This window comes from Falco biarmicus, chromosome 10, assembly GCF_023638135.1.
Source record: "Falco biarmicus isolate bFalBia1 chromosome 10, bFalBia1.pri, whole genome shotgun sequence".
Lineage (NCBI taxonomy): Eukaryota > Metazoa > Chordata > Aves > Falconiformes > Falconidae > Falco > Falco biarmicus.
Window position 1 is genome coordinate 12,914,398 of NC_079297.1, and position 27,278 is coordinate 12,941,675.

The window sequence follows — 27,278 nt, forward strand, 5'->3', positions numbered from 1 at the left end:
GCTGTGCCCCAGCCCCCTCCCAGCTGCTGCCTGGCCTGGCTGGGTGTTCTGGGGGGGCAGTGCTGGCCCTGGCTGGGTGTTTGGGGGGGGGGGGCAGTGCTGCTGTGGCAGCCACAGATGCCTTCGGTACCTGGGCTTGTACCAGCACGAGGGGGTGTGCTGGAAGGGCTCCTTCAAAGCTGCTGAAAGCCTGATGTCTCTGCTGGCAAACAGGTGCTGTGGCTTTAAGTGACAGGCAACTGGCTTGTGTGAGGGGGAGAGAGAAATCCTTGTTAACTTCGGTTAGTAATGCTTTTTTTTTTTTTCTTAAGGCAGTAATTTCTGTTCTTTCCGCAGTAAGCCTTCACATCTGATATGTAACGTGCAGTCAGTCACTGGGCTGTGTCCCAGCCGATGTGCTGGATGGGAGTGGTGTGAGGGGACTGATGGCTGTGGCTCAGCCCTGGGCTCGTTCCCCACGAGCCCTCCTAGCCGCGCTCCAGCCCCTTGCTCTGCTGCTGCCCTGCGCAGCACTGCAGCTCTCCGGGCCTTGCTCCATCCACGTCCGGCTCTGCAGCACGGGGCTGTTGTGAGCGAGTTGCGGTGCTGGGGCGGTGACTGAGCTCCTGCAGGTCCCTGCCAGCTGCCTGGGGTGGCCCGGCCAGCCTGGGCTCCCTGTGGGCTGCTGGGGGCCCTGGGCTCCTGCAGCCGAGCCGGCTCCAGCAGGGTGCTGGGCTGCTTTTGGGTGCTGCTCTATCTCGGCACCTGGGAAGGGAGGCGGGGGGGCCGCAGCAGGCTGGGCCGCGGCTCCCGAGGGCTGTGCCAGTTCCCCCCCGGGTGGATCTAAACAGGGACACTTGTACAGCACAGGGGTCCTGTCACCACCCCAAGCAGGGTGTGAGGGCTCGGGGCAGGCCTGAGGCTCCTGTGAAACAGGGGAACATGCCACAGGGCGCCGCAGCCCAGCCTGGGTGACCGACCCTCCCTGCCCTGGGCGCCGGGAGCAGAGCGATGCCCTTTGGAGCAGATGGGATGGGCAGCACCTTCGATCGCGCTGAGGGACGGTACGGACTGACAAAGCCCCAGCAACAAAAGAAAACCAGTTTTCAACGTGGAGATAGGGAGCAAGGAGCTGGTGTCACTCCTGCTCCCCGTGCAGCGCCAGGGACAGGGGCTCTGCTCCGTGCCTGCAGGAGCCTCGGCCAGGCAGGGTGTCCTGCTGCCCCCTGCCCCCTTTGCTGCTGCTGTCACAGGCTGTAGCCACCAGCCAGCTGTCACCAGCAGTGGCCTGCAGCGCAGAGGTGGCCGCGGCAGATGAACTGGCTGGAAAGAGCTTTTAATGGCCAGAACGGGAGAGTGGAGACACCACAATGCAAATACTGACCCGAAATAAAATTCCCTACCAGCTCTCGTCTCCTTTGGGCCACCTCCAATGCATCTGAGCAGAGTTGTCACTTGACACCTTCGAACTGATATTCTGCTAAGTTTATTGTTACACATGTTCATGTCTGCAGTGAGTGGATGGCATGGAGCAGACGTGCCTCTCAGCAACAGCAGAGGCAGGTCCCCGCAGCCCTCGCTGTGAGCAATCCCCCTCTGCCGAAGGGAACTGGCTCAGGCAGTTGCTGGGACTGGGGGCAGTAAACAGGCTCCACCAGAAAATGAGCCATACCCAGAAACTGAGCTAAACCGAGCTCCTGCGGGCAAGATGGACAGAGAGAGCAGCACGAGGGTCAACACAAGGAAGACTGGAGGTAAACAAAAGGAGAAAATGGAGTAGAGCTTTACAGTTTAACCATGTATGTAACACTTGTCATAGGTATTTTTAGCGTTAGGAAGCTACTGGTCTGTAACTGTCCTCGTGGGCAATCACAACCGCAACACTTTATTCTGAAGCCGATGAATCATGCACTGTCTATGTCAGCACCAAGGCACGCACCTCTGCTGCAGTGACACGCCTGCAATGGTCCGCTCCAACACTGACCACCCCCCACCCCCCACCCCCCCCCACATCGCCCTTCTGCAGCAAGCCAAGCCCCACCACCAGCAGGCTCACAGCCAGACCCCAGCCCTTGAAACCTGAAGATACCTGTTAGGGAAGAAAAAGCGTAATTCCATATTTGCTATGTTCTGCTGAGGCTGTAAAGTACCCACTGAGACACCTACTTAAAAAAAAAAAAAAAAGGGGAGAAGCCAACAACTGAGACAGCACAGAAAAAAATCATTAAACAAAGTGAAGTGTTCAAGGAAAAAAATGGAAACCAAGTTTTTTGTCCTTTAATGGGTCACTACTGCCATTTTGTAGCCAACCAAATGGACCTAGGTGATTAAAATCCAAGGAAGAAACAGATTTTTTTTAAAATAACAGCTTTAAAAAAAAAATCAGTAGGTTTATTGTAGGTCTCGAGGGACACAGTATGAGTAAGTGGAATGCCTACATCATGTCTATACAGAATAACCCATCACTTGGATTAAAAAGAAAGCAGCTAAAGCAGTTGGATTTCATTCATCATGATGTCTTCTTCTGTTTTTTCTTTTCATTTTCTTCCTTTTCTTTTTCAATTTCAGCAACATACTTCTCAATTTCTTCAGGGTTTAGGATCTACAACAGAAACACAGGTGACCCTCAAGATACTAATACAACTCAAAGCCTTTCATTAAGCAGTGCTAGTCCTGACACGGGAGGAAAGTGAACTGGTGTTTATTGGGACACAGGTACCTTGTGCAGACACAACAACATTCCTTGGCCGCTGATAATAAACAGAAATATCTGTCAGCGTGGGATTAAGGGCTAGAGGCTAACGCAGCTCCACAAGGACAGCACCAGCACCAGAGGGACAGGCAACAAAGGGAGAAAAGCAAAACTAAGACCTTACCTTCAGCGGCTGTTCTCGCCTCATAACTGCCAGCTCGATGTTCTTCCCACCAGATTGCACAACCTTAACATGAGTTAGATGGAGGTATTAGGAGCGTATCCATTAATTAATTGTAACAAAGCCCTTCCAAGTCTTCTTAGGAGGAGAAGAGAGGTAGCTGGGAGCGTTTCACTCATTAGCACCAAGCTCTGGGCTCCAGCAGCAGCGTAACTCTCGGGAAATAAGGGTCTTCCTTCTGGCGTCAATGGGCTCGGTGGCTGGTGAGGAACACCTCACTTCCACCACCTGACTTTCGGTATTTTCTGTATCTTAAACTTCAATACAGAAGTGAAATATTCTGCGTATGATTTAGCACATCTTTGGTGTGCTTAACACCCAGAACTGAGGTCTGTCTTCCTCCCCAGAGAACCACTAGTAAATTCATTTGTGTAACTACGGAAACTGTTACCTGCAATATTCTGAACCGTTAACTTAATCCCACAGCCTACAACAAACAGCTTTCACAGCCCCTTTTACGGTACTTCCCTGTGACATGCGCACAGGTTTTCACAGATTCATGTCCGAGGAGTCAGTCCCGAGACACAGTGAAAAGTCACACAAGGGATCTGAACCCCACTCACCTCAAGAAGAGCCTTGATGACAAGTTTAATAGTTAGATCATCTGTTTCAATAGCTTCATCAGTATAGTTTTTCTCCAGGAATTCACGCACTGATTTGGCTCCTCTGCCAATGGCATTAGCCTGGAAAAAAATAACATACGGAAGCTTAGGAACGGCTCTGTTTACAGAATAAGCAAGAATTACAAGCTGTACAATTACATGATCTGAAACCATTTTGAGATCACCGTGTATCTTTCAGGAGACTGAACATGTTACTTCCCACATGTCACACAAAAAGACAGTTGTCAGGCACAGGTGGTGGTGGGCTTTTTTTGGAAAACAGGACAAGATTTCCCAAGTAAGGCTGAACTGCAGACTGCCATTCTCAGTAAATTTGATCATTAAGGATTTTTGCAGCTGTGAGCCAGCACCATCTGGCCAGTGAGATCTCCTTTCTACACCAGTACCTCCTTAAAGGGGACATTAACTCACAAATATTTCATTACATCTCCACCAGTGACAGAATCAACTTACCTTCCAAGCATGGTATGTACCAGAGGGATCTGTCTGGTACAGCCGCGGGGTTCCATCGAAGTCGAATCCCACGATAAGAGCAGAGATACCGAAAGGTCTGCGACCGTTGCTTTGTGTGTATCTCTGATCAGAAAGAAGAGACACTTATTTCAGAAGTGGTTCTAAAACCATGTTTACAGTGGAAAGCAGGCGTTGTACAAGTTACAACCAGAAGAGCCACCAGAAGTATTTTCAGCAGGCTCTTACCAATCCACCTGTTAACAGTTATGATTCCACCTCTTACGGAAGACCCTAAGCGAGGCAAGGAAGAGGTGATCACTGCTCCACCCCTGCCCCCAACACCCAGGAATTTTTTTTTTCCTGGAGTTTGCTGCAGGAATACAGCTACCCTGTTGGGAAGAACCTCCCTCGGCTGCTGAGTGGTGCTGAGAGGCAGAGCTGAGCCTGCAAGCCCAGGTGCAACACTCGCTTTGACAAGCATGCTTAGGAAGCCAAAAAAGAGGATGATAACACCTGAACACTAAGTCAAGCTTTCACCAACGATGTGCAACAATTCCATCAGAAAGCATGGCATGCTGTGTGATGCTCAGCGGGCTACAGCAAGGCCCGTGCTACAGCCCTCCTGCCAAGGCTGAGCTAGCAAAGTTGTTGCCACGCCACGCACCAGAAGTGCCCACAAACTGGAGGCCTAGCGCAGCAACATTACTGCAGCGGGAATACTGTGCGAGACCTGTGGTACGTAACCATTTTAGAGAAAGAGTGAGTGTGCCAGAATGAAAGACACAAATGTGAGAGTACTGTACAGGAACAAAGTGAAACTTTGGGAAGTGGTATTCTGCTCGGGCAGGCTAGTGATTGTCACAAGAATTACACTATTATCATCATCACTGTACTAACATGTCTGACCATAAGTAAATTATACTTTTTCTGTTCCCTACTAGTTGCTGAAAATCAAGTTTAATACGCTGGCAAATGAACAATTTTATCACAGAACACAGCTGGGCATATTTGCATGCTGCAGTCCATTTTCAATTCATGAATATCAAACATAAAACATTAAGTACTGCACTGATTTGCTCCCCTCTTGCCCCTCCCTGCAGTGGCTTAGTAGGAAGAAAAATGAACAGGAGCCACGAAGACATTTTGACAAAAACACGGCACCGTTGTTATGAGAGGGAGTAGATGAGCAGAGTGGTCCTGCTTATACCACAAATGTCATTACCCACTCCTTGCAAGCACTAATTAATTTCTTCATCTTGGGAAAAAAAACAAACAGTAATCAAGCCCCCTCTTCTATTACCACAGCCCCGTTTCCAATGAACGGCCGCAATGTGTTTTGTTACGCTGATTTTTACCAGCTGAGCAGAACAAAGCCAGGAACAGACATGTCACACACTTAAGTCTGAAGCGCGGCTCATCAGGACACACTTTTTTAAGCATCTCTGTGTGGTCCAACGTACCTGTTTCAGACTAGCAATGTAACGTGTGATGTACTCCACAGTGACAGGATCCTCCACGGTAAGTCTGTGGCTTTGACACTCCACACGAGCTCTATTTATAACTATTCTGGCATCAGCCGTCAGCCCTGAAACGACAGGGTATTCTCTGATTCATGCTTTATACTGTATGCACAAATAAAACAACTAGCCTTGCCCCAAAAGGCTCACAAGGTCAGTGTCAACAGCAATGAAAAAAGCAAATGAGAGAACAAGCTTTCTCAGGTTTGCTGAGCAAGAATGTAATTTTTCAGGCAACAGAAAGAAGCTCAGGTACCAAAATAAGTAGACAATTTAGTTTACAGCTTTCGTGTTGTGAGTTTCATGTTTGTGAGTTAGGTAACACACGCAATTCTGAACCAGGTAATCGTAATATGACTGACAGCATTCCATCCAACAGCAAATTAGCAAAGCAATCTCCCTTCTCACGCACATTGGTTTTATTTCTTACGCAGTCCCCCTAACTATATAAGCCAGCTTTATCTGCACAGCAAATCTCACGTAGTAGATGAAGCTACAGCAGCCTGATGTCAGTTGACAAAAATGAGTATGACCCTTTGAAAAATATTAAAAAGAAATTTATTTCTTATTGTATTTTTTAGCTAATGTTGCCATTTTCAATTTGCTTCTACTGAATTCTTGTTTCTATTAGGCAACTTTTCTTCAAGCTTTTGCACCCACCTGCACGTACCACAACCCCCAGCTAAGGAAGCAAGGCAGCAGAAGCAGCTGAACCTGTCACTCCTGCACACCAAATCCAAAATCCACTATTTTTGCTGGTTAAATCAGATCTCCCCGTAAAGCACTACTGGCAGTGACACAAAGATCCTGAACTACCTGAAGAGAGGAGAAACCTTCTGAAATACAACATAAATGGAGATTAAATGTTTTTTTTAAAATTTTCATGCCTCCTGTTTAAACTTCAAACAATGGAAATTAAGGCATTTGGAACAGGAAGAATGGAGAACTAGAATATTGATGCTTCAAATTCAGAGCTGTTCATGCAGAAGGAGTCTTCTGAACTAGAACAGAGGAGATTTTTCTTTGTTTTATGCAAGGCTGAAAAATTTAGCTTTTTTGGCTCCACGCACATGGGAAAAGGCCCCCGTAACTGACAAGTACCTCTTATAGCTTCTGTAACATGTATTAATATGAATCCTATATATAATATATAAATATATTTTATGCATTAAAATGAAATATTTTAAGTAATTATATAAAAATTAAAATATGTATATTTAAATAGTATATATCTTTATTTGTGCCAGTGACAAATCACTTCTCAGTACTCATCCTCACGTTAAACCTAGGGGGGCTTAGTAACTTTAACTCGTATTTCCTCTCATTAGATTATTCGCTCTTTCTATATATATTTACCTATATAATAGGCTACTCTTATTTAAAAAATAATAAGCAACCGTGGAAATATAGTCCTTCCCCACCATCCTCAGCCAGTTGCGCTAAGTATTTTACATTCTCAGAATCCATAAACATACCCAAAGGTGCTCTGATAACTGTCACAAACCCTGACAGAAGCATATACCTGCAAAAGCCATGCAGACATTGTCATCGAGAGCGCAGATCTTCCGTACAGTTCTTTCATCCTGAAGTTTTGCCACAGACTTCTTTTCCACACCAAGAACAACAATATCCTTCCCTCTCACTCCAACCTTGAAGGCATTAAAAGAAGGAGAAAAAGAAAAACATTAAGCTAGGCCCCAAAAACCTAGTAGTTGCAGACTTTACTGAAATGAGTAGGGGAAAACGACATAAAACCCCACACTGTAAACATTATTTCAACTTGAAGTCACTTTTATTTCCTCTTGCCGCAACCTGGAGAAAGGACTGATGTAACAGAAATGGCACTGAATTCCAGGGTGCAGTTGCATAATCCGCTCATACCAATTTACATCCCTGTGGTTCCCCAGAGATATATTCCCCCTCCTCCTCCCAGCGGCGTTTTCCCCAGCTCTCCCCAGCACCAGCATTAGTGTTTCCACAGCCACAGAAGTGGGACCAACAACAGAACTACCACGACAACTAGTCCACTGGTATTGCTCAAGTCATAACCCAAAATACTGAAGATTAGACCAAGTAACACCCACAAGCAGTGGGTCAGGAGCTGGCCGCCTTGGTGTCCCGACTGATCCTTTGAATGTCCCTCTTCTGACAGCAGGGAGGGGATACAAGCCGATCCCTTACATCACTCTGCTGCTGCTGCTCCCGCGGTGATGGGAATCGTTTGGTCTTAGGGGGTAGCCCTGCTGTTAGCCTGTTACGGATGTCTCCAAAAACATTAAACTCAACATGAGACAAGACAGAAACAGATTGTATTGGATGTTCGCTGCCCTTTGACAGTGTTTTACTTTCCGAAAACAATGAAGAGCTTACTTGGCATTAAGTCTTGTCACGTTTCTTTCCATCCCAAAGGCAGTAAATTTTCTTCTGGGTATTTTATGTGGAAACGACTGTTCGTTGGGGTTTTTTCTTCTCCCCCAAGTGAAAAAACGCTTCACCGAGGGGAAGCTGGGGACAAGCGGAGGGCGGCAGCAGGGAGGTCGCTCCCGCACGGCCCTGCCGACCCCCCAGCCCGACGGGACCCCGCACCGCGCACCCGCAGCGCCCGCGGCACTTCCACCGCACCGGGCAGGCGAGGCCCGGGCCGCCGCGCTCCGGCAGCTCTGCCAGGCCCCGGGGCCCGCCGGTACCGGGCCTCACGGCCGAGGGCTCCAGCCGTGCGACCCCCTCGAGACCCCAGCGCCGCCCGGGCCTGACAGAGGCGCGGCGGCCACGCTGAGGAGCGCGGCGGCTTCCCAGGCCGCTCCGGCCGGCAGCCCCCCGGAGGCAGGGCCCACTCCCCGGCCCGCCCTCGGCTCACTCACCGCGGTGGAGCCCTTCTTCACCGCCTCCTGGGCGTACTCCACCTGGAAGAGGTGCCCGTCGGGGGAGAAGACGGTGATGGCCCGGTCGTAGCTCATGGCTGCCCCCCGCGCGCCGCCGCGAGCCGGAACCAGCCGCCTCCCTCAAAACAGCACACTCATCGCCGCGCGCCGCTTCCGGCCGCGCGCCGCCGGGGCGGCCCGCCCGCAGCGCCCCCTGGCGCCGGCCCCCCGCGCTGCGGCCGCGGCGGGAGGCGGGAGAGGGGGGCGGGGCGCGGGCGCGGGGGCGGGGCCCGGCCGCGCCGCCGGGCGCTGTGGTTGCGCAGCCCGCGTGGCGCGCGGCCGCCGCAGCCCTCCCCGCGCTGGCGCACTTGGCGTACGCGCGGGCCCGACCTACGCAGTTGGCGCAGCCGGCGGCTGCGGGCGAAGGCTGGGAGCCGCCGCTCGGCTGCGACAGGAAGCCCGGCAGCAGGGACGCACCATGTGCGGCGGGCGGGGAGGAGGCGGCGGGGCGCCGGCGGCCGCCTCCCGCCCCCTCCCCAAATCCCCGCCGCCCCCCCCCCCGCCCCGAGCCGGCGGCGCGGGCGGCGGGGCGAGGGCGGCGCGTGCCGGCGGGTGGCGCGGCGCCCGTGGCTCATTGCGGGGCGCAGATCGTACCATCTGCGGCGGCCCCCCTCCCCATGCACTGCGGAGAATCCTTGCACGGCAATAGCGGCCAGATAATAACAATATTATTAGAGCCGGGAACCGATATATTATAGACACGTAAAAAAAGCCCACCATGTCGGTTGCCTTTGCTTCTGCTCGCCCGAGAGGCAAAGGGGAGGTCACCCAGCAAACTATCCAGAAGGTAAAAGCATGCTTTTATCCAGGCGGTTCGAGAGGGTTGTGCCGTCCGTGCTCCCGCGGCTGAGGCAGGAGGCTGGTTTCTAGGGCGAGGAGGGAAAGGAGTGAATTTGCGAGGGCTGCAGAGATGGACAGCTGGAGAGAGAGGTGGGGGAAGGAGGAGGAGGAGGAGGTGGAACAAAGCAAAGGTGTGCAGCTCACCGCAAAGACGGAGCCAGAGGAGGACTCGGGGAATAAAATTGGGATGGCACGTTATCCCTGCCGGGAGCGCTGCCCGTAACGCGATGGGAAATGGCAATGCAATTTGCAAATATACGGTTCATTTCTGATGGTGTGTCAGCTCCCGGCCCCCTCGAAAATCCGACCTGAAAATTGAACTAAGATAAAAGGCTGCGTTTGCGAGGGCTTTCTTTTGTACTGGGGTGCAGAACCGTAATGTCTCAGAAGATAGAGGGAGCACCAATGGCCGGTATTGCTCACAGGCTGCCCTGTTACCGTTTGTGCTGCGTTCGTTGATGTTTGATGACAAACAATGGTTTTGCAAGATTTCCTCCGGAGCGGACACCTCCGCACGGGTCTCCTGTGGAGGCCAACGCAGAGGGCTCCTAGTTGGGAAGTTATTGTTTCCTATTCCGCAGGATTGACGGCAGGGACCGTACACACATGCCCGACGCCCCTTCCTCCACAGAAGGTAACGGTCAGGAACGAAGAGGCTGCAAATGTCAATAAAGAACATGCATGGTTTTACTTTGACCGCTATTTGTCATTTGTACTTCTGCCGTATTTTCTGCATGTTCCCCACCGCATAGGTGTTTTGTTGACGCGGAGCTGTGCGGCGTGGTGGAAGTGAGGCGTGTATGTTCTGGGGGTCCGTTCCTAAACACTGACCACTGAAGTGCCATTGCTAATACAGCAATTAACCGGCCACCCGTGCGGTTTGCAGGCAAACTGTTATCTGGTGCCGATTTATGACTTCGGGGGGGGGGGGGGGGGGGGGAACCCAATTCAGTGGAAGACTGTGACAGAACAGGGATTAAGGCAGAGTAGACTGCCACAAGAGAGACCAAAGAGATGACTTGAATCTCAGGAGGCTGTTTGGAAACTAATCCCGGTTTTTTGTAGCTCTTGCGGCACATGTGCCATTGTCAACTGATTAATTTTAAATACAAAAATATTTAGATGCTGTGGGTAAGTTTTTGTCTGACCTCCAGACTCGTTGGGGTTAGGACACAATTTTGTAATTCAGATAGTTTGTACTTAAAACCATGACTGTATCCACAGACAAAGGACAGCCAAAGTATCCTCAGTTTGATTTTCAAGCCCTTTCCTTTTTGCATATTTATAAACTTTATGGAAGCTTCAGAATGTTGATTTCTTTACCAAAAACATGTGAAAACATCTCCCATCTTAGGGGGACATTTGCTGGCATGCTACTTCAGGACTGTTGTTCAACGTTGGGCTGTTGGCAGCGATTTTCTTTTTGCCAAGCAGTGGTGCTGAGAAAAGAGACTTGAGGCAAAGCAACTGGGTGGGCTTTGCAGTGAAGTACAGAAATGGGGTGGTGAGGAAAGGAGCAGACGCTGGGCTGGGAACTCCAAAAATCCTCATTAAAGAGAGCTTTGTAGAACACATGCCAATTTCATTGAAAAATAAGATTATTCTTGTTTGCATCCGTAATATATAAGCAGCTTATTTTTATTTATTAACTCAGTTTTGATAGTCTTTCAAAGCTGTTACTATTCCAGTACCAGCTATTCCTAAAAGATTTCACGTGGAGGAAGTTAGAGCGTTTGACAACAGAGCACTGATGGTGGTGCTTTAAAATAGTTCATCAAGCAGCATTTGCAGGGCAGTACACTTCAATTTCTTCTGTGTAATGGAGATCAGAACTCGGTTCTTTTTTCCTCCTAACTTACAAAAAGAGCTGTTCCTGATTCCTTTTTCTTTCAGCAAGCAATGTGTTCCTCAGCTCATTGCAGAAGCATAGCCCTTTCCTGAGAAAGGTATCCATAATACTGCTTGGGCTTTTGCTGTTGAATACATGTCTTAACTGAATGTGAAAATGTTGTCAGCGATAGCTGTTGTGGAAACAGAAGAGGACAGATTTATATTCTTTGCTAATTCTGTATACAGAATTTCCACCGACATAGGTGAAAATTCTGTATGACAGTGAGTACAGAGCGTGAAACAAAGAGCTGCACTGTGAAGCAGACAGGAGTATTTTCTCTTAAAATGATATGCTGCACCCCGGTTGCCATGTGAGCATAGGCACGCAGGCAGGAGGAACATGGATTCTTGACTGACACAGTTCTGACGTTCCCTGTCAGCATTCAAGAGAGCAGCCTCTGACCTGCTGTGGCAGGCCACAGCGACGCCGCTCCTCCTCAGACCCTCGCTGACTTGAGCTACAGGGCATCCCTGCAAGTTCCAGCAGTCAGAGCCTGTGATGGACAAGGGTGTCCAGCAAAGTTAAGACCAACTTACAAATGACAAGAAGCAGGACAAGCCGATTTCTGTAAGGGAGTGACTAGCTAGGTTGCAAGGGGATCAGAAAGACTCTTTTGCTCGTTTTCCTATAATCTAACCCTTTGCATATGAATGGGTCAAGAATTCGTTCTGATCAGAATGCATAGCTACACAGATCAGTTCACACTTAACGCACACGAAGACATGTTATTCTTTCCCCAAGAGCTCTTCTGTCCTGATGAGACCGTGGTTCAAAGGCCCAGCCCTGCAAGCACTTAATAGCAATGGTACCTACAAACTGTATCACGTAGGGAGTTTTTCCCAGAGGCAAATCTCAGTTTGTAAATACTGTTGTTATTTTTACATTCATACACCTGCAGAAAGCTTGCCACATTGACAAGAAAGCTGGGGGAAGAGGCAAACTATTGTATTTGAAATTTTAAAACAAATCAAAGGCTATTTTAAGCTTTTAGTTGTACAAGTTCATTAAATGAAGGTCAGTGGTCATTTTGTCCTGCAGCTCTGGATCTTCTTGGAACAAGTCAGTCACTAGAATTTATTGCATGAAGCTAAGCTAGCAGCCACTGATACACATAAATTAACTGATAGATAATTACGCGGTGTTTTCATTTTAAGTCCTCCCTGTATTAGAACTGAAGTACCCCAAAGGACATATTAGGATGTAATTCTCTTAAGTGCAGTTTCAAGTAGATCCAGTAGTGCAAATTTTATACTTCATCAAGTTCAGTAGTCTGCACATGCTAGTCCTGTGCAGGGAAACTAGTAATTTTAAGTTGCTTGCAAGTATGTTTCTTGTTTGAAAGTTGGCATGTTAGTAAAATCTGAAGTTTTGGAAAGGGTTGGGTGGTGTTTTAGAATGAGGCAGAGGTATTTCATAGAGAAAGCATCTTCCTTCTTCAGCATAAAAATCTTATCTGCCATTTAAGGAGGAAAAAAGGTAAGTCCGTTAATTCTTCTGTGTTGGGTATTTCAACTAACTCCTGTAAAGATAACTGTTCATAAAGGAATGATTCGAAAAGCACAATCACGTGGCTCAGTAACATCACTTGTAGGTATTTCGTAATATCCCAAGGCAACAAAACTGCACAAAACACCATCCACTGCCAGGACAGGTGAAGTGAATGTGGAGTATCACAAAAGCACAGGGTTTTAATATGATACTTGCAGTAACGTGTTTTGATCGTATTTCTTTTATGCAGATGCTAGATGAAAATCACCACCTAATACAATGTATTATGGATTATCAGAGCAAGGGGAAAACTGCAGAATGTACTCAGTGAGTATTATGAGTTTTGGAGTATGTTAGAAAATTTTGGTGTACTTATTTTCATGAACAAGACTATGAAAAGTTCTGTTCACGGATCACTGAGAAAATAGACTATATTTTTAGATTCACTTGTATTAAGAAATTTATATTGTTCTTGGAGGTTTTTTTCTGAAGTATTTGAGTATTTAGTATTTACAGTATGTTTAACAGGTCATTTATTCCAATAATTATAAAAAATTCCAGTTATTGGACCACTTGCTCTATGCAGATTCATTACATACAAGTAGAATCAGGTACAACATTAATAACACATTTTCATCAGAAAGTAATTAAATGTTAAGGACCAGCCATGTCATTATGTATGGCTAAAACAATAATGCATGTAGACGTACCAGTTTGTATCACTGCTTCCTATTCCTAATCATGAAAACAAAATGCCTTTATACAGCTTCTGTGTTAAATCTCAGTCAGGAGGAATTGCCAGTCTGCCCCATGAAAGGTCAAGTTCCCCTTATCAGAAGAAAACTAATCTTAAAAAAGCATTTGCATTTTTCTCTTGCCTTCTTGGGACCCTCCCTGTTTCCAAAAGTTTGACTCTTCACTTTGCTCAGTGGCACAGCTGTTAGTTTGCTTTTGCATGCCCTCCTGTTCTTTATTATGAGTTTTTCCACTTCATTGAGAACTGTGAAGAAGCATAAATGGTTCTGGCGGTGCTTACTTGAGTAAACACTCCAGTTAGAGCACTCTTGAAAAAAGTCTTGTTCTTCTCAGCTTGCTGGCAGGGCAAACAGGTTTTGGTTTTTGGAGTTCTGGAATTTCATTACTACTAGGACCCTTGTTAAACAGGAAGAAAAAGTGGCCGATTGTTACAGCAGCTGTCTGGGTGTCAGCACTCAAAGACTGAGGTCCCAGCTCCACAGTTCACTCAAAGTGCTTTCAGTGGAGAGTGGGTTTTACCTCCCCCTTCCCCCAAGTTTACCTATTTGTAAAAGAGGTGTTGAACACACTGATCCTTGATGAAAGCAAGATAGCACAGATAAAGGTCATTACTATTGCTGTTTATTAGAACAGATAGAAAGTGGGCTAATGTAATTTAACTAATCATTTGTCATAGAAAAAAAAGTTCGGAATTTTCTGTATTGTTAACCCTTTCCAAATAAGCTTTACTCCTTATTCTGTAGATACCAACAAATCTTGCACAGAAACCTGGTTTACTTGGCAACAATAGCAGATTCTAACCAGAATATGCAGTCCTTGCTTCCTGCTGTAAGTATCAGTGCTACCATCAGATACATTTACTATGCTAGAGGGAAAGGCTCTTTGATTCTGCTACTGATTGCTGTCAATAAACCACTTTTTACTATTTTCCCATCTAAAAGTTTCTAAGTGGTCAAGTAGACCACTAAACAAATCAGAAGTACTTTTACCGTGTTTAAAACACATTCTTTGAGACATTGGTGTTGATCTCTTGTCTCCGTAGCTCAAGTTCTATATACTGTAAATGGTGCAGTGGTACAGATGGGAACAGCCTCTATTTGTTCCAGATTGTTTATTCTTTACCTCTTCTTATTGTAGTCTTTACTCAGGAAAAAAATGCCACTATTTTATGTCAAAAACCTAATTCGGTGTTTGGGCATTGGTTTGTCTTTAAACATCACGTTATTGTTGCTAAATGGGTTCATTTTGGAGGTATTACACATGACACAAAATACCACAGAGCTTTATGCTTGACAAAGGTCAATTTATCAACACACTTCTGAATTGTCTTTGCTAATGCATATTCCCTCAGCAGTTATGTTCTGACCAGCATAAAATGAAATTCATGTAGAGTACGGAAGAATGGGCACAGAAGCCAGACTATTATAAACACAGTTTTAAGATGTTCACTGTGCTGCCTGCCGGCTTCTCTGTATCATGCTGAATGTCACTCACACATAGTAGTCAAATGAAGAAAGGTTTACGCAAGCAAGCCCAAAAAGCAAAGGAAGGACATATTTAGTTGAGGCAATTTCTAGTCATAGTCAGGCTAATTTGGGGCTTCTTATTTTGCTAATTAAAAACCTAACCAAAAATTTGCTTCTTCTCCTTGTTATTTGCAGCCACCAACGCAAAACATAAACTTGGGCCCAGGAGGAATGACTCAGAGTGCATCCAACCAGTCTCTCCATTCACAGAGCAATCTCAGTGATGCAATTGGGACGGGCCTTCCTCCTTCCTCCCTCATGCAGAGTCAGATTAGCAATGGTGAGCTTCGGTCCCCTTTGTGCTGCTTTGCTGTTGCTTGGCAACAAAATCATTAATGCAGAATATACTTACAGAGCTGTAAAAGACCTCTCCTAACTCACCTTTCAGGCATATAGGGATTTCAGGCATATGCTGAATTCGTCACAAAATGGCTACAGTCAGTAATGATGCTGGCTTCTGCAAGGACTCCAATCTGCTTAGTATTTCTACAGGGGAAATTAAAAACATTTTTCAAACAATGCATCCAAGTAAAGATGCATCCAAGTTTTTAGTAAGAAAAATTGTATATTGTGGTATTTTTCTCTTGAAAGTGGTGTGGTTGGCCACAGTAAAATGGAATTGCTTGCATGACTAACTGCACAACCAAACCTTTAGATTGAAAAAACCTTCCAGGATACATGCCTTCTTAAAAATAATTTGGTGTTGCACCAGTCTTTGTCCTCTACAGAAGCTTGCAGAGATTGTACTACATAGCCAAAGAGTTTGCACAGACTTTTCAGATGAATAAGATAATATACTTTGTCTGTTTGTTTTTGTTTGTGCAACTAAAGGAAACTAATTTAAAGACAAATATTTTTTTTCACTGTGTGCATTTTACAGTATGAATAATATGTTTGTTTATTTTGTGGTTTGTCGTTATTTAGTTCTTGTTTCTGTGGGTCTTTCCCAGAGTGATAGAGAGAGAAAACAGTTTCTATAAATAGAAATATCTGATTGTAAAATCACAGACTTTGGCAGGGGGACTCAAGAGCAGATGCAAGCCATGAAATTACTTCTGAGTTTTTAAAAATCCGTTGGTGGATTTTTTAAACTTTTAAACTAATAGATGAGGTACCTACTGTAAGTGAACTTACTGAAATTTATCTGTGCCGCCTTTTTGAAAGATTTACTACCTAGTATAACTATTATAGTAAGTCAGTCAAAACATTATTTTGTGTTACTAAGAATCTCCATTTTCAGTGTGGTTGCTGGTTTTTCTTTTTTGCCCCGCCCCCCCCCCCCCCCCCAGTTCTTTATAGTAACTTGGTGCTGATGGGAAGAGCCAGACTGGCAGTCCTGACGACTCATCTGCAGAACAGAAGCAGCCAGGGCAGTTTACTCATGTTGCCCCAGCCCAGTACTAAAGCCCAGCCCGAGCTGTGGGCGTCTCAGGGTAGTTCACTCTCGCCCCAGTCACTGACACTCAGTCACCCGGGTAGCACTGGGTAGTTTATCGTGAGAGTATCGATCCACTGGAACCCAGGCTGAGGACACAGCTACACTGCAAAACGAAGGTGTGACGGAGAGTGCAGTAGCTGGGCTCTTCTGAGCAGCCTAGGTACCAGCAGCAGCGATGGCATGTGCTCTGCTGCTGGGGCTGTGAGAATGGGGCCCTCACATCCTTGGCTTTGGGGACACCCCTTGGTTGCCAGTCTCTACTGCTACTGTCTCTGTGCCTGCTAGCATCAAGCTAGCAAAATGATGCTATGTGACACAGCATTCCTGATGTGCAGGTAGACTCTGAGATTGAGAAATTATTTCACATCGGTCAACAACTGTTGGACAGCGTTTTTTGGAAATTAGGAATAAATAAGTAGAAACAATTCAAATGCATGGGCTCTAGTACTTGTGAAAATTTCTTATCTAATGGCAGCAGAGATGAAAGTCTGTAATGAACAGGTACACCATTGCAAGAGAGGCAAGAAAAGGGAAGAAGTCATAGAAGCTACTACACTTTGTTCTGTATTGTCCTCGGTCAGGACTTTACAGGAAACGGCCTACGGGACAGTAACTAGGTAATTCCCTACACACATGGTAACTGTGTAGTGGCAGCTAGGTGAATTGTAATGACCATTCTGTTATTGGGGACAAGCTAAAACCAACCCACTGAGATTTCAAGTAATCAAGTCAGTGAATCTTCGTGCCACAGCCCTGCAGGTAAACCCATTAGATTCAATAAACGAACCAGTGAAACTTGGCTGCCTCCAGACAGAATTGGGCCCAACTGAGAATTTAAGCTGTTCAGAAATCATGAATGAGGCTGTTCAGAGGAAAACCCAACTGTCTTATACGCATCAGAGTATGAAAGAGGTTCAGTGCTTTGTATGTATCTTATGGTTTAGTGTTCTTTTGGTCATGCTTTCATATTTTCCCTTACGATCACAAATTAGCCAAACTTTTTTTTGCTTTAAATGCCAAGGTTCTCTTAAGTTTTTCCATGCAGATAAGGCAAGGTTTACCAGCACTTGCTACACTCCATCTCTCACGCAAAGCAACTGCTTGCTCTGTTCAGACACCATGTGGCCTTGTGTTGCACAAGTAGAAGAATCAGCTTTACCAGACACAAAAACTGGAGCAAAACACAGGGCCAGATCTCTGCAGCAGTATATTGACCTGGCCCCACTGATTTCAGTAGAGCCGTCTCTTTATCTCTTGTTGAAAATGCTACTTACATCTCTCCATCAAAGGAAAATACAATAATCCACAGCAAATTTTCTCATTTGGATGTCTATAAAAACCATTAAGAGTAATTAATGAGGTTTGTACTAAGAGAATCAGACACATTTTTCAGAGGCTGTAGATGCACTTAATAACTGTGAATTAAAGTATTGTTATCTAAAATTACAACGTAATTCCTTCTCTTCCAGGGATTCTACATGTCTTCCATTCTACCTAAAATAATTTAGATTGGCAACAATACAGCTGAATTTAGGTAGACAGCAGTACACGCTATCACATTTTATGTACTAATACACAATGAAAACAACTTTCCAAATCTCTTTCATAAAAGTATTTACAGCAACAAACAACAAAAACCAAGAACCAGATTCTCTGCAATTTTAGTTACCCAACAGCAATAAAACTGTAAAAAATAAGCATACTGCCAGGTAAGCAGGATGATACAAACCCAGGATATAACTGGGGCAGTCTGATGATTACATACAGTGATGTTGGGAAGGGTGTACTGTAACAACAGGGCTTATTATGGTGACTTGAAAAACTTCTCTTCCGAAAGTCTGAGCTACTTTCAGTCAAACTTCAGGAAAAGGAGAGACAGGCTTGTCCTCTAAGGAGAGGGTCCCTCGGTACTTCGTAAGCCCCAGCTAAGGAGGTTAGTTGGTTATTGAGGAACCAAAGGGACAGAGCAATGTGCAAGCGTTTCTCAGCCACTACTGTGCCTCCCCGTTGTCACCATCTGTGGGGTGAGGGACAAGGAGTCAACAGCAGGACAGGAGAAAGGAAAGAACACTTTTCAGAAGGCTGGGATGTTTCCAGAGTCCATGTATTTTTCTGAATTACTTGAAATTACTGAAATTTGTTGATTCTGCTGCTGGCGAGGAACTGGTTGTAGGGCATTGCTGCTGGTTTTGTTCTTCCTGTCTGCAATTCTGTATAGCCTGGATTTGGCTGCCAGGAAGAGGAAGATCACTCTAACTGTGCAGTAGACAGTTTTAATTTGTCTGTAGATATCAGGGAATTTCAATAATGAGAATTTTTTTTGTTTTGTTTTGCCTTATCGTAAGGTATTTTAGAAAGGCCGTGAGGGCTTTAATGCTCACTGTACGTTGCCAATAATAGCACAGACTTTCTTGTTGCTCTCTTTAATTTTTCTAGGTCCTAATCACGTGTCTATGCAGCAGTCAGGCCAGAACACTATGCCCACGACCTCTCTGAGTATGACTGTCAGCAGTCATGGAACTGGGCCTGGTTATAGCCATACAGTGCCTGCATCTCAGAATGTGCCAATGCAAGGCCAGGGGTCAATAGGCAATTATGTCTCTCGAACAAACATCAACATGCAGTCTAATCCAGGTAAACTCCCTCTTCCTCCTTCTGGGCCAACTTGACTTTTCAGTGACCTCAGAGGTTTACCACACATGAATTTGTTCTGTAAATATTTTCTGTAGACAGCGTCAAACATAGAAGAGGAAAAGCCAGCTTTAAGACATCTCTGAATTTCAAGTTGTCAGGCACTACTGTAAGTCGGAACGGTTTCAGACTTGCTTTAACTTACACCGACTTGCTATGGTTAGCAACGAGTTGGGGAAAGGAGCGTTAGCTAGAAGTGCAGCACCACTATCTGATAGCCCCCAGCAGCAAATCCCACAACTGTGGGAGGGATCTGAGACGCACCTTTATCCTAGCTGAAAGAGCCTGCCAAAGAGTGTTACACATGTACTGCTTGTACATTACTACCCCGTTTTCCTTATTTTATTGATACTTCACACTGCTTGCAGGGCATAGAGAGACTAGCAGACAACTCAGAATTAATCTCTTAATTTGTAAAAATATTTGCTACTGAGTATTGAATGGGATGTCCAATGCTTAAGAATTCTGTCCGACAATACAAAATCTAGGGATCAAATAAATCCTAGAATGTCAGTTAATAATCAGGTATATAATAAGGTGGAATTAGAAGAAAGGATTGATTAGGAAAGAAATGCAGCAATGAATTAGTCAGGAGCCAGAGAGGAACAAGCATCAGTTCTTAGTTCTTTCTTTAATCCTACCGTGATAATGATTACTAGATGTACTTTTAAATATCTGACTGAAGCAAATGGCAAGAACTGACCATATAATAACATCCTTTCTGGATTACAGTGCAGAAGAGTTAAATACATGCAGTAGGAAAACATCTCCCCCTGTGGAGAATTCACAGAATTACCAGGGTGCATGTCAGTTGGTTTTAACTTGCTTCCAAAGAGACTAGGGAGAGAACTGTCTCATCCCTTTAGAAAACAGTATTTCCCGTGTACATTGTAGTCTCCATGATGCACCAGCAAGCAGCGACGTCGCATTACAACTCAGCACAAGGAGGGAGCCAGCATTACCAGGGGCAGTCCTCCATTGCCATGATGAGTCAGAGCAACCAAGGCAACAGCATGATGGGGCAACGGCCAATGGGCCCTTACAGAGCTTCACAGCAAGGTAAAATCTATTAATAGGTTATTTATACTACTATTATTAGATTGATGATATTCAGTCCATCCTGTGGGGTAGATAAGCCAACAAAATTTCCAAGTCACATTTATGAACAGGGAATCCCATCCGGTAACACAGGACATCTCAAATGGTGGAAGTATCATGACAATCAGATTAACTTTAATCTATTTTCAAGATTTATCTATTTAATTATTTCAGATATTTAGGAAAGTAATTCTGTCTAAAAGGGGTCATATATCTCTAAAGAAAAGATGAACAATTTGATATACAGCTCACTCAAGCCACTGGGAATATTTTCAATTCTTTCAAGTGGTACCGGATCAGCCATAACACAGAGCAGTTAACAAGGAACACATTTCCAGAAATAAGATAATAGTGTGCCACCGATTAGTACGAAAAATTAGGCCAAGGAAAGGAAAACACCAGAGGATAACTACTATGCTCTTAAGACCTCTCTGGAAAAGTTCTAAGAGGTAATAAAGCTGCTAGACAGATTCTAACATAAACTGAATTTGGCTAGGAAACAAATTAATACATTAATTAAAATATACTTAATTCTGACAGTGTTCTTGAGCATGGAATAAATTCCTGTGTTTTCTAATAACTCAGATTAGTAGATGAAATGTAGTCATTACTTTTGATATTGTCACGGAAGTGAGTGGTTTTAGGACATGTTACTGTCCATTGCATATTTCAATTTCAACAGCTGTCTCTGAGAATACAGATTTATTTCCTTTTTCTGGTGAGCAAAACATCTTTGAAACTGCTGTCAATGTACATAGTGTGTTTACTTATCCAGATGTAAACACTGTTTTCTTAAAATAAATCAGATAAGAAAAAAACATCCCTTAGGAGTGCGTGGGCTCAGTTTGCTCTCTCTTGTCTTTGCCTTGCAGGTTCCTCACAGCAGTACATGGGTCAGGAAGAATATTACAGTGAACAGTACAGTCATGGGCAAGGCTCATCAGAACCTATGAATCAGCAATACTATCCAGATGGTAATTCCTCTGAGCTGTAGTCACTGTAATATTGATAAAGTGTAGACCACCACCGTGACTGCCACATCCAAGGACATGGCAAAGCCATTACGATGCATTTCCAATTTAAATGATAGAAAATTCTAATCCCAGAAAATGGGAGCCTGGTACGCAAACATATGCATCAGTGCACCCTGCTATCCAAACTGCTTCAAAAAGAGCACAAAGTCTAGTTTGGATTAGTAAATGCGAGAGATTTATCCATAGGTGTGACTTTCCTTGCCACATACTTGACCTCCTACCTAATGGGTCTGTATTTCCTCTTAGTGTCATCTTTGTGCATAAGCAGCTTCATAAGAAATCATTCAACAATGTATCTATAGTTATATTAACAATGTACGTGATAAAACTTTGCAATTCCTTGTAGGACATGGTGATTATGCCTATCAGCAGTCATCCTATACTGAGCAGAGCTATGACAGGTCATTTGATGACTCTACACAACACTATTATGAAGGAGGTAGGAAAATATATTTGCAATCTTTGTAAACCAAAGCTCTAATCCCCTAAAATACTAATGAAATGCTTATGAAAATGTATAATATGACTTGTAATTTCTGCATCACTAACTGCTACTGAGCTATTACTTAAGGAGTGTCCAGGAAATAGGCTTCAGCTATGTATAGCATTTTTTATACCAAGATTATATCAGACTGTATACACAGTATCATGTCATTAACTGTATTGTGTGGCAGTCATGCTGCGCAGCCTTGTGGGATCACTAACTTGTTTGTAGCCTCATTTTCATTAGAAGAATGATCCTCAGTTGTAGCTGAGCCAGGTGGAATTATAGCTATGGATATTGAACTTTTTTTGTAGTAAGAGAAAAGACTTCCAGGATATCAGTATCCTCCACTCTTACAAAACTGTTTAACAAACGTTTTATATAATGCTGTAGTAAAGATTATGCTGACAAAGGTAAACTAATGTGCTGCAGTTAGAAATGGGGTTCAGAGCCAGAAAAAATTGGCAGCCGTAAATGGAAATTTCTCTAAAATAAGACAGCCTACCAATTAATTCCAGGACCAGCTTTTTCTTGATTTACTTAATTCACCTTACAAAGTGTGAAAAACAATGGGTTAAATGAAACTAATAATTGAAAATCATCAATACTGTGAGTTTACAATTCTACCACTAGAAACCTCCCAACAGTAGTACATCAGTAAATTCAGTGATACACTTAGGGTATCTGAACTCTAAATTAACTGCAAAATATTAACAATTATGGTACAGTGAGGTGGCATTTAGGAAAAGCAATGTCATCTTTATAGTTTCTGTTCGTTTTGTTGTTTCAGGATACTGCAAATGGAATTTCCATCATAGGTGTTTCAAAAAATACCAGTAACAACTAGATAAGTGGTCTTTCTGGGATATATGAACCAACATAATTATCTAGAAGATAAATACAGTGGGAGAGCTTCTTGAGAAACCAGCTATTTACCCTGGCACCTTTATCTTTGTGACTCTTGTGTTTTGCTTCTGAAACACTTCTGGGGTAAAAAAAAATCTTTCTGGGAACAGGGTGCTTGTGTTGTTTAGTGATCTGTATAAATAAACAACTCTCTCCTGTTCAAAAGAACAAAAAATTGCTGAAGTAAACATCCTGATGGGCAAAATACAATCATCTGTTTCTGAAAAGAGTACTTGTCTATGAATTGCAGACCAAGGGTCCTTATACCTTTGTTTTCCTTATGATTTGCATGTCCAGTGAAATACCTGCCTTATCTATAATCATACTATTTAACTTTTTCCCTCTTTAGGAAATTCTCAGTACAGCCAGCAACAAGCAGGATACCAACAGGGAGCTGCGCAACAGCAAACATATTCCCAGCAGCAATACCCAAATCAACAAAGTTACCCAGGACAACAGCAAGGATATGGTATGAAAACTGTCACTGACCGCTCAAGCGTTTGCAGTACTTCATCCTGGTGCCTCCATTCCTAAGTGAAAATGTGCTGTGAACTATTTCCTTGATTAACTTTGGACATCCACATACCAAAACTAGCCAAAGAGCACAGCATGTAAAGGGATTCTGGGCAGTAACGTACATTAGTATAGCACTGCATTCGATACCGTTATGTGAGCATCCTGAAACCCTCTCTCTTTTGAAAGAAACTTAGAAAATACACATTTGCCTCATGTTGACTTCTTGGGAAGTGTCAGCAGGAGGTCACCGCCTGGATTCTCAGGCCTCGTACACTTCTAATAGTTCTGCAAGTGACATGATAAAGTAACATCAACAGTCCAGAGAATCACTACTCCCTTAGATTTCCTGCAACATCACAGGGGGTTTATTCCTTGGTGAGGGAGTGAGGTGAAAGGAGAAAAGTGGAAGTGCTTTGAACATGCAGCTAACAGTGGCACAAGGCTTTTGAACCCTTCAGGTCACCAGTGGCAGAGTGCCCCACTGTTACCAAAAGCATCCAAGTCTGATGGCTGTCTTCCAGTTTTCTGACCGACTGGAGGCATCTTGTATGTCTTCTCAGGCTTTGAAAGAAACTATTTCAGGTTATTTAGTACAAAAACGGGGTCTGGAGAGGTTAGAATCCTAGCTTCAAGGCAAGGGATTTCTGGTGGATCTCCCAGATGTGAGGGTACTTGACCTTGAACTGGCAATGCTAACCAAAGTCAATAAATTGATGTTGATATCAACAGCAAACCCATTTTAGAAATGTGAAATCTCATGAAATAGAATCTACATGCCTAAAATTGTAATTAAATTATTAACACCTGACTCTGCAGTACTAGTAGATAGCCTAGGCCACTAAACCCAGACATATTCTGTGAAATTAAACCCAAAATTCAGTTCACGATGTTAAAATCTGGCCTCTTCTTTTTAAACGTACTCCTTCATAAAAATCCACTGATAATGCCAAAAAATGCACATAGCAGTCTATACACACAATATACAGTCCCAAATAAAGGGAAATCAGGATCCCTGTGCAGCTGTGTGTCTGATTTACACGTGCTTTTAAATTATCTATATATACATGCAAGAGATTTCTTAGGTTCTGCCTGGTCAGCAGTGCTTACGGTGGCACAGCCAGATTAAATAGGAAGTTAAACGTACAATTATTACTAAAATAAAGGCCAGGTAGCTTGCATATAGGTAATAATTGAGCTGTGCCAATACAGGTGTCAGATAAAAGTATATCACAATTTCTGAGCAAAGTTTAAAACCTGAAGTTTACATTGCTGCAGCTAGATCGTTATTAGTATTAACACTTTCTGCTGTAAAGCTAGACGGGAGGTCTAGGCAAAATTTACTCACAGTTCATACCCACAGAGCTTACTTGGCTACCATCATGTTTTATGTTACCTTAACCCTAAGAACTCCTCCTAGTAAATCAAGCCTTAGTAGCAGATTTCACTGTCTTCTCAGGTCCTGCACAAGGAGCCTCTTCACAGTATTCCAGCTACCAACAGGGGCAGGGGCAGCAATATGGAAGTTACAGAGCTTCTCAGACAGGCCCCTCCGCTCAGCAACAGAGGCCTTATGGCTATGAGCAGGTAAATTGTCTAAATCTCTGCTATGAAAAAGCACTCTGCATATAAATCTATCTGATAATTTGGTGCAGGCATATTGGTGATACTTCAGTGGGTCTTTCAAAATTGATAGACCAAAAAAAATTGTCTAACTCACTGTTTGTAAACCTCTGCTATGTTATTCTCCAACATTTTTATTTCTCTTTTTTTATAGGGACAATATGGAAATTATCAGCAATAAAAGAATACGATCCTGTGTCAGATTAATTTCAATAGTATCTCCATCTTTTGAACTGGATGTACAGGCAGTTTTGATTAATTGTAATATGTTGGTTACCCCTTAGCACAAAGCAGCGTCTGTATGTGAACAGTGTTCATTTCATGCTGGATATGAAGCAGTGCACTACTGGTAACAAGACAATGCTTTAATGGTTTGATATTTGGTGCTGTGTATAGTACTGTATGTTGATACAATGCAGAAGTTTTTCATTTAGCCCCCCCGCCCCGGCCCTTGCCCCATTCTTGATGTTTCTAAATAGCTTTAGGATCATTTGATCACAGTTGTACCCCTTTCCGGAAAACAGCCAGGTCATTCTGCAGTCTGGCTCAATACAAAGCCATTCAGTCATGTCTCAGTCCAGGGAAGTATCCCGTGGTAGTTGATCTTTTTTTAACTGAATGCATTGGAGATTACCTGCCAGCCTCTGAAATCCACGCCTCTTTACTTCTTAAGTATAACGAGATGGATACATTCCTTACGTGAAGACAGTTCTATGCTGTATGATAATTAACTGCAACTTCTGTAATGCCTACCTACCCAATACCTACCCAAGTCTTAAAATGCAGTAATCTGAGTAAGTCCACATTTCTGTTGTAAGAGGTACAGGAGGATCAGAACCTATATTCAAGAAAATAGTAATTACTAGAGGCACCTTTTATATATCCATGTAAACGAAGGTATTTCTGTTGTGGAAGTAAAAAACAGAAGGGAGCTGTGAGATCTGCAGTGTCAGCCTAATACACGTCAATATTGCTTCATATTGTGCTTAGCTGAGAAAAACATCTGGCAAAAACTCCAGTCTTAAATACGCTACTCCAGATTTTTAACTCGCATAAAATTTTCATGCCAAATTTTGCAAGCAGGTGGCTGGCATCCTTCTTTATTTCTGATTCCTCCCTTGCCCTTACTCAGATTTTCCAGCAAGCATTATAACCATAAATATTGTCAAATTTTTTGGTCTCTTGGTCTTACAGTTCATTGTCACTTTTATTTATCTCTTGTAGCTTGACAAATAGTCCAGAAGTAAAAAATCCATCCAAATTCAGCTTTAATTGTGAAACAATATTATGCATATAGAGAGGGGAATTATTAATGGGGTCAACCAGTGAGAGAATACCTATAGAGGGAGAATTTAGAAATAAAAACTAGTGGTATGTAAAAGCCAGTATGAACAATGTAAGTCACTTCAGTTTTATATGTTCTTATAAAGTGTTGGAAAAAAGCACTTATAAAGTGCTTATATAAGTGTTGAATGAAGTACCATGTCCAGATTTCTCTGAGGCAAAAGGCTAGGACAAATATGACTATACTCCATAAGCATTTTTAATACGAGGTTAACTCAAACTTTACAATATGAAGTAAATACACCTCTGTAGGACTTTCTCCTTTTCTTTGTCTGAACTGATATATTAATGGGATTTTGAGTTCTAGAACTTCATATTTTGAAAAACGAAGACCACAGGGAAAACAAAAGATGTCTCAATTCCTTTTTTTTCCCTGTAAAGTCTTTAACTGGACAACTAAAGAGTTTACTATTAAATATTGTCAAGCATTGCCCTTGATACATTAATAATTTAAATTACTGATAAAATAGAAGACTTTTTTTAGTCAGTCCTCATTTCTCTCATCTTTCCTGCTGGTGTTTTCATAGTCTGAAGTAACAAGGAACAGAAAGGAAGAAAGATCGTTTTCTTTACAGTATATAAAAATTACAGGTAGCCATTAGAATGCAATATTGCTCTTTGCCAGCGTGAAAATATGCCTTTTATGTGGTTTTTGAACGTGCTGAAATACTTTTGAGAGAATGAGCAACACTTAAAATGAAACAGCAACATTACATCAATCTGAAATGTCTTACATTAAGAACTTCTTGAATGTTGTGTATATAATGTATTTGAAAGAGCACTTTGGAAATAGTTTGTACATTTATTTCCTAATTTATACATGATTTTGGGTGTTAATATTTCTAATTGTTAATAACAAAATGTTTATTTAATGTGTTGTCCATTTTTATGTATTAATGTGGAAACAAAGTGATGCCAGCATTTTGAATTCTTCCATTAATTGTATCATTTTCTGTTTTGTAATACAGAATGCTTGAAAAATTGTTTAGGTTAAATATTATTTGAAAATGAAATTGGTGGTACTTTTCTTAGAACACAGACTTTTGAATGGAAACAACAAAGGGAGATTCTTTGAGTTGTACTTTCTCCCCTACTTCTCTGATAAAATTCATAGATAATTATAGATGACAAAAGCTCTTCCCAGCTTTCAGATTATTTGGTATGTGATGATCAAAGGCCCTGTGTGAGCAGAGCGAGTGGACGCAGGGAGCGCCTCACCT

General features: G+C 43.5%; 2 protein-coding genes across 2 annotated transcripts; one reads left to right on the forward strand and one right to left on the reverse strand.

Moving 5' to 3' along the window:
• Window positions 1-2,240: 2,240 nt before the first annotated feature.
• Window positions 2,241-8,551, reverse strand: PSMA7 (proteasome 20S subunit alpha 7). The gene is made up of 7 exons (XM_056354553.1): window positions 8,367-8,551; window positions 7,028-7,154; window positions 5,449-5,573; window positions 3,989-4,111; window positions 3,476-3,595; window positions 2,856-2,918; window positions 2,241-2,581 (listed from the first exon to the last, which is right to left on the reverse strand). Exons 1-7 carry the CDS (start codon window positions 8,460-8,462, stop codon window positions 2,489-2,491), a joined length of 747 nt encoding a protein of 248 aa, XP_056210528.1. The 5' UTR covers window positions 8,463-8,551; the 3' UTR covers window positions 2,241-2,488.
• A 191-nt stretch (window positions 8,552-8,742) lies between these two features.
• On the forward strand, window positions 8,743-27,038 carry SS18L1 (SS18L1 subunit of BAF chromatin remodeling complex). The gene is made up of 11 exons (XM_056354551.1): window positions 8,743-9,213; window positions 12,896-12,972; window positions 14,145-14,229; window positions 15,063-15,207; window positions 18,802-18,999; window positions 19,951-20,115; window positions 21,027-21,128; window positions 21,535-21,627; window positions 22,928-23,047; window positions 24,551-24,678; window positions 24,869-27,038. The coding sequence occupies exons 1-11, from the start codon at window positions 9,145-9,147 to the stop codon at window positions 24,893-24,895; spliced, it is 1,209 nt and encodes a 402-aa protein (XP_056210526.1). The 5' UTR covers window positions 8,743-9,144; the 3' UTR covers window positions 24,896-27,038.
• Window positions 27,039-27,278: the final 240 nt, after the last annotated feature.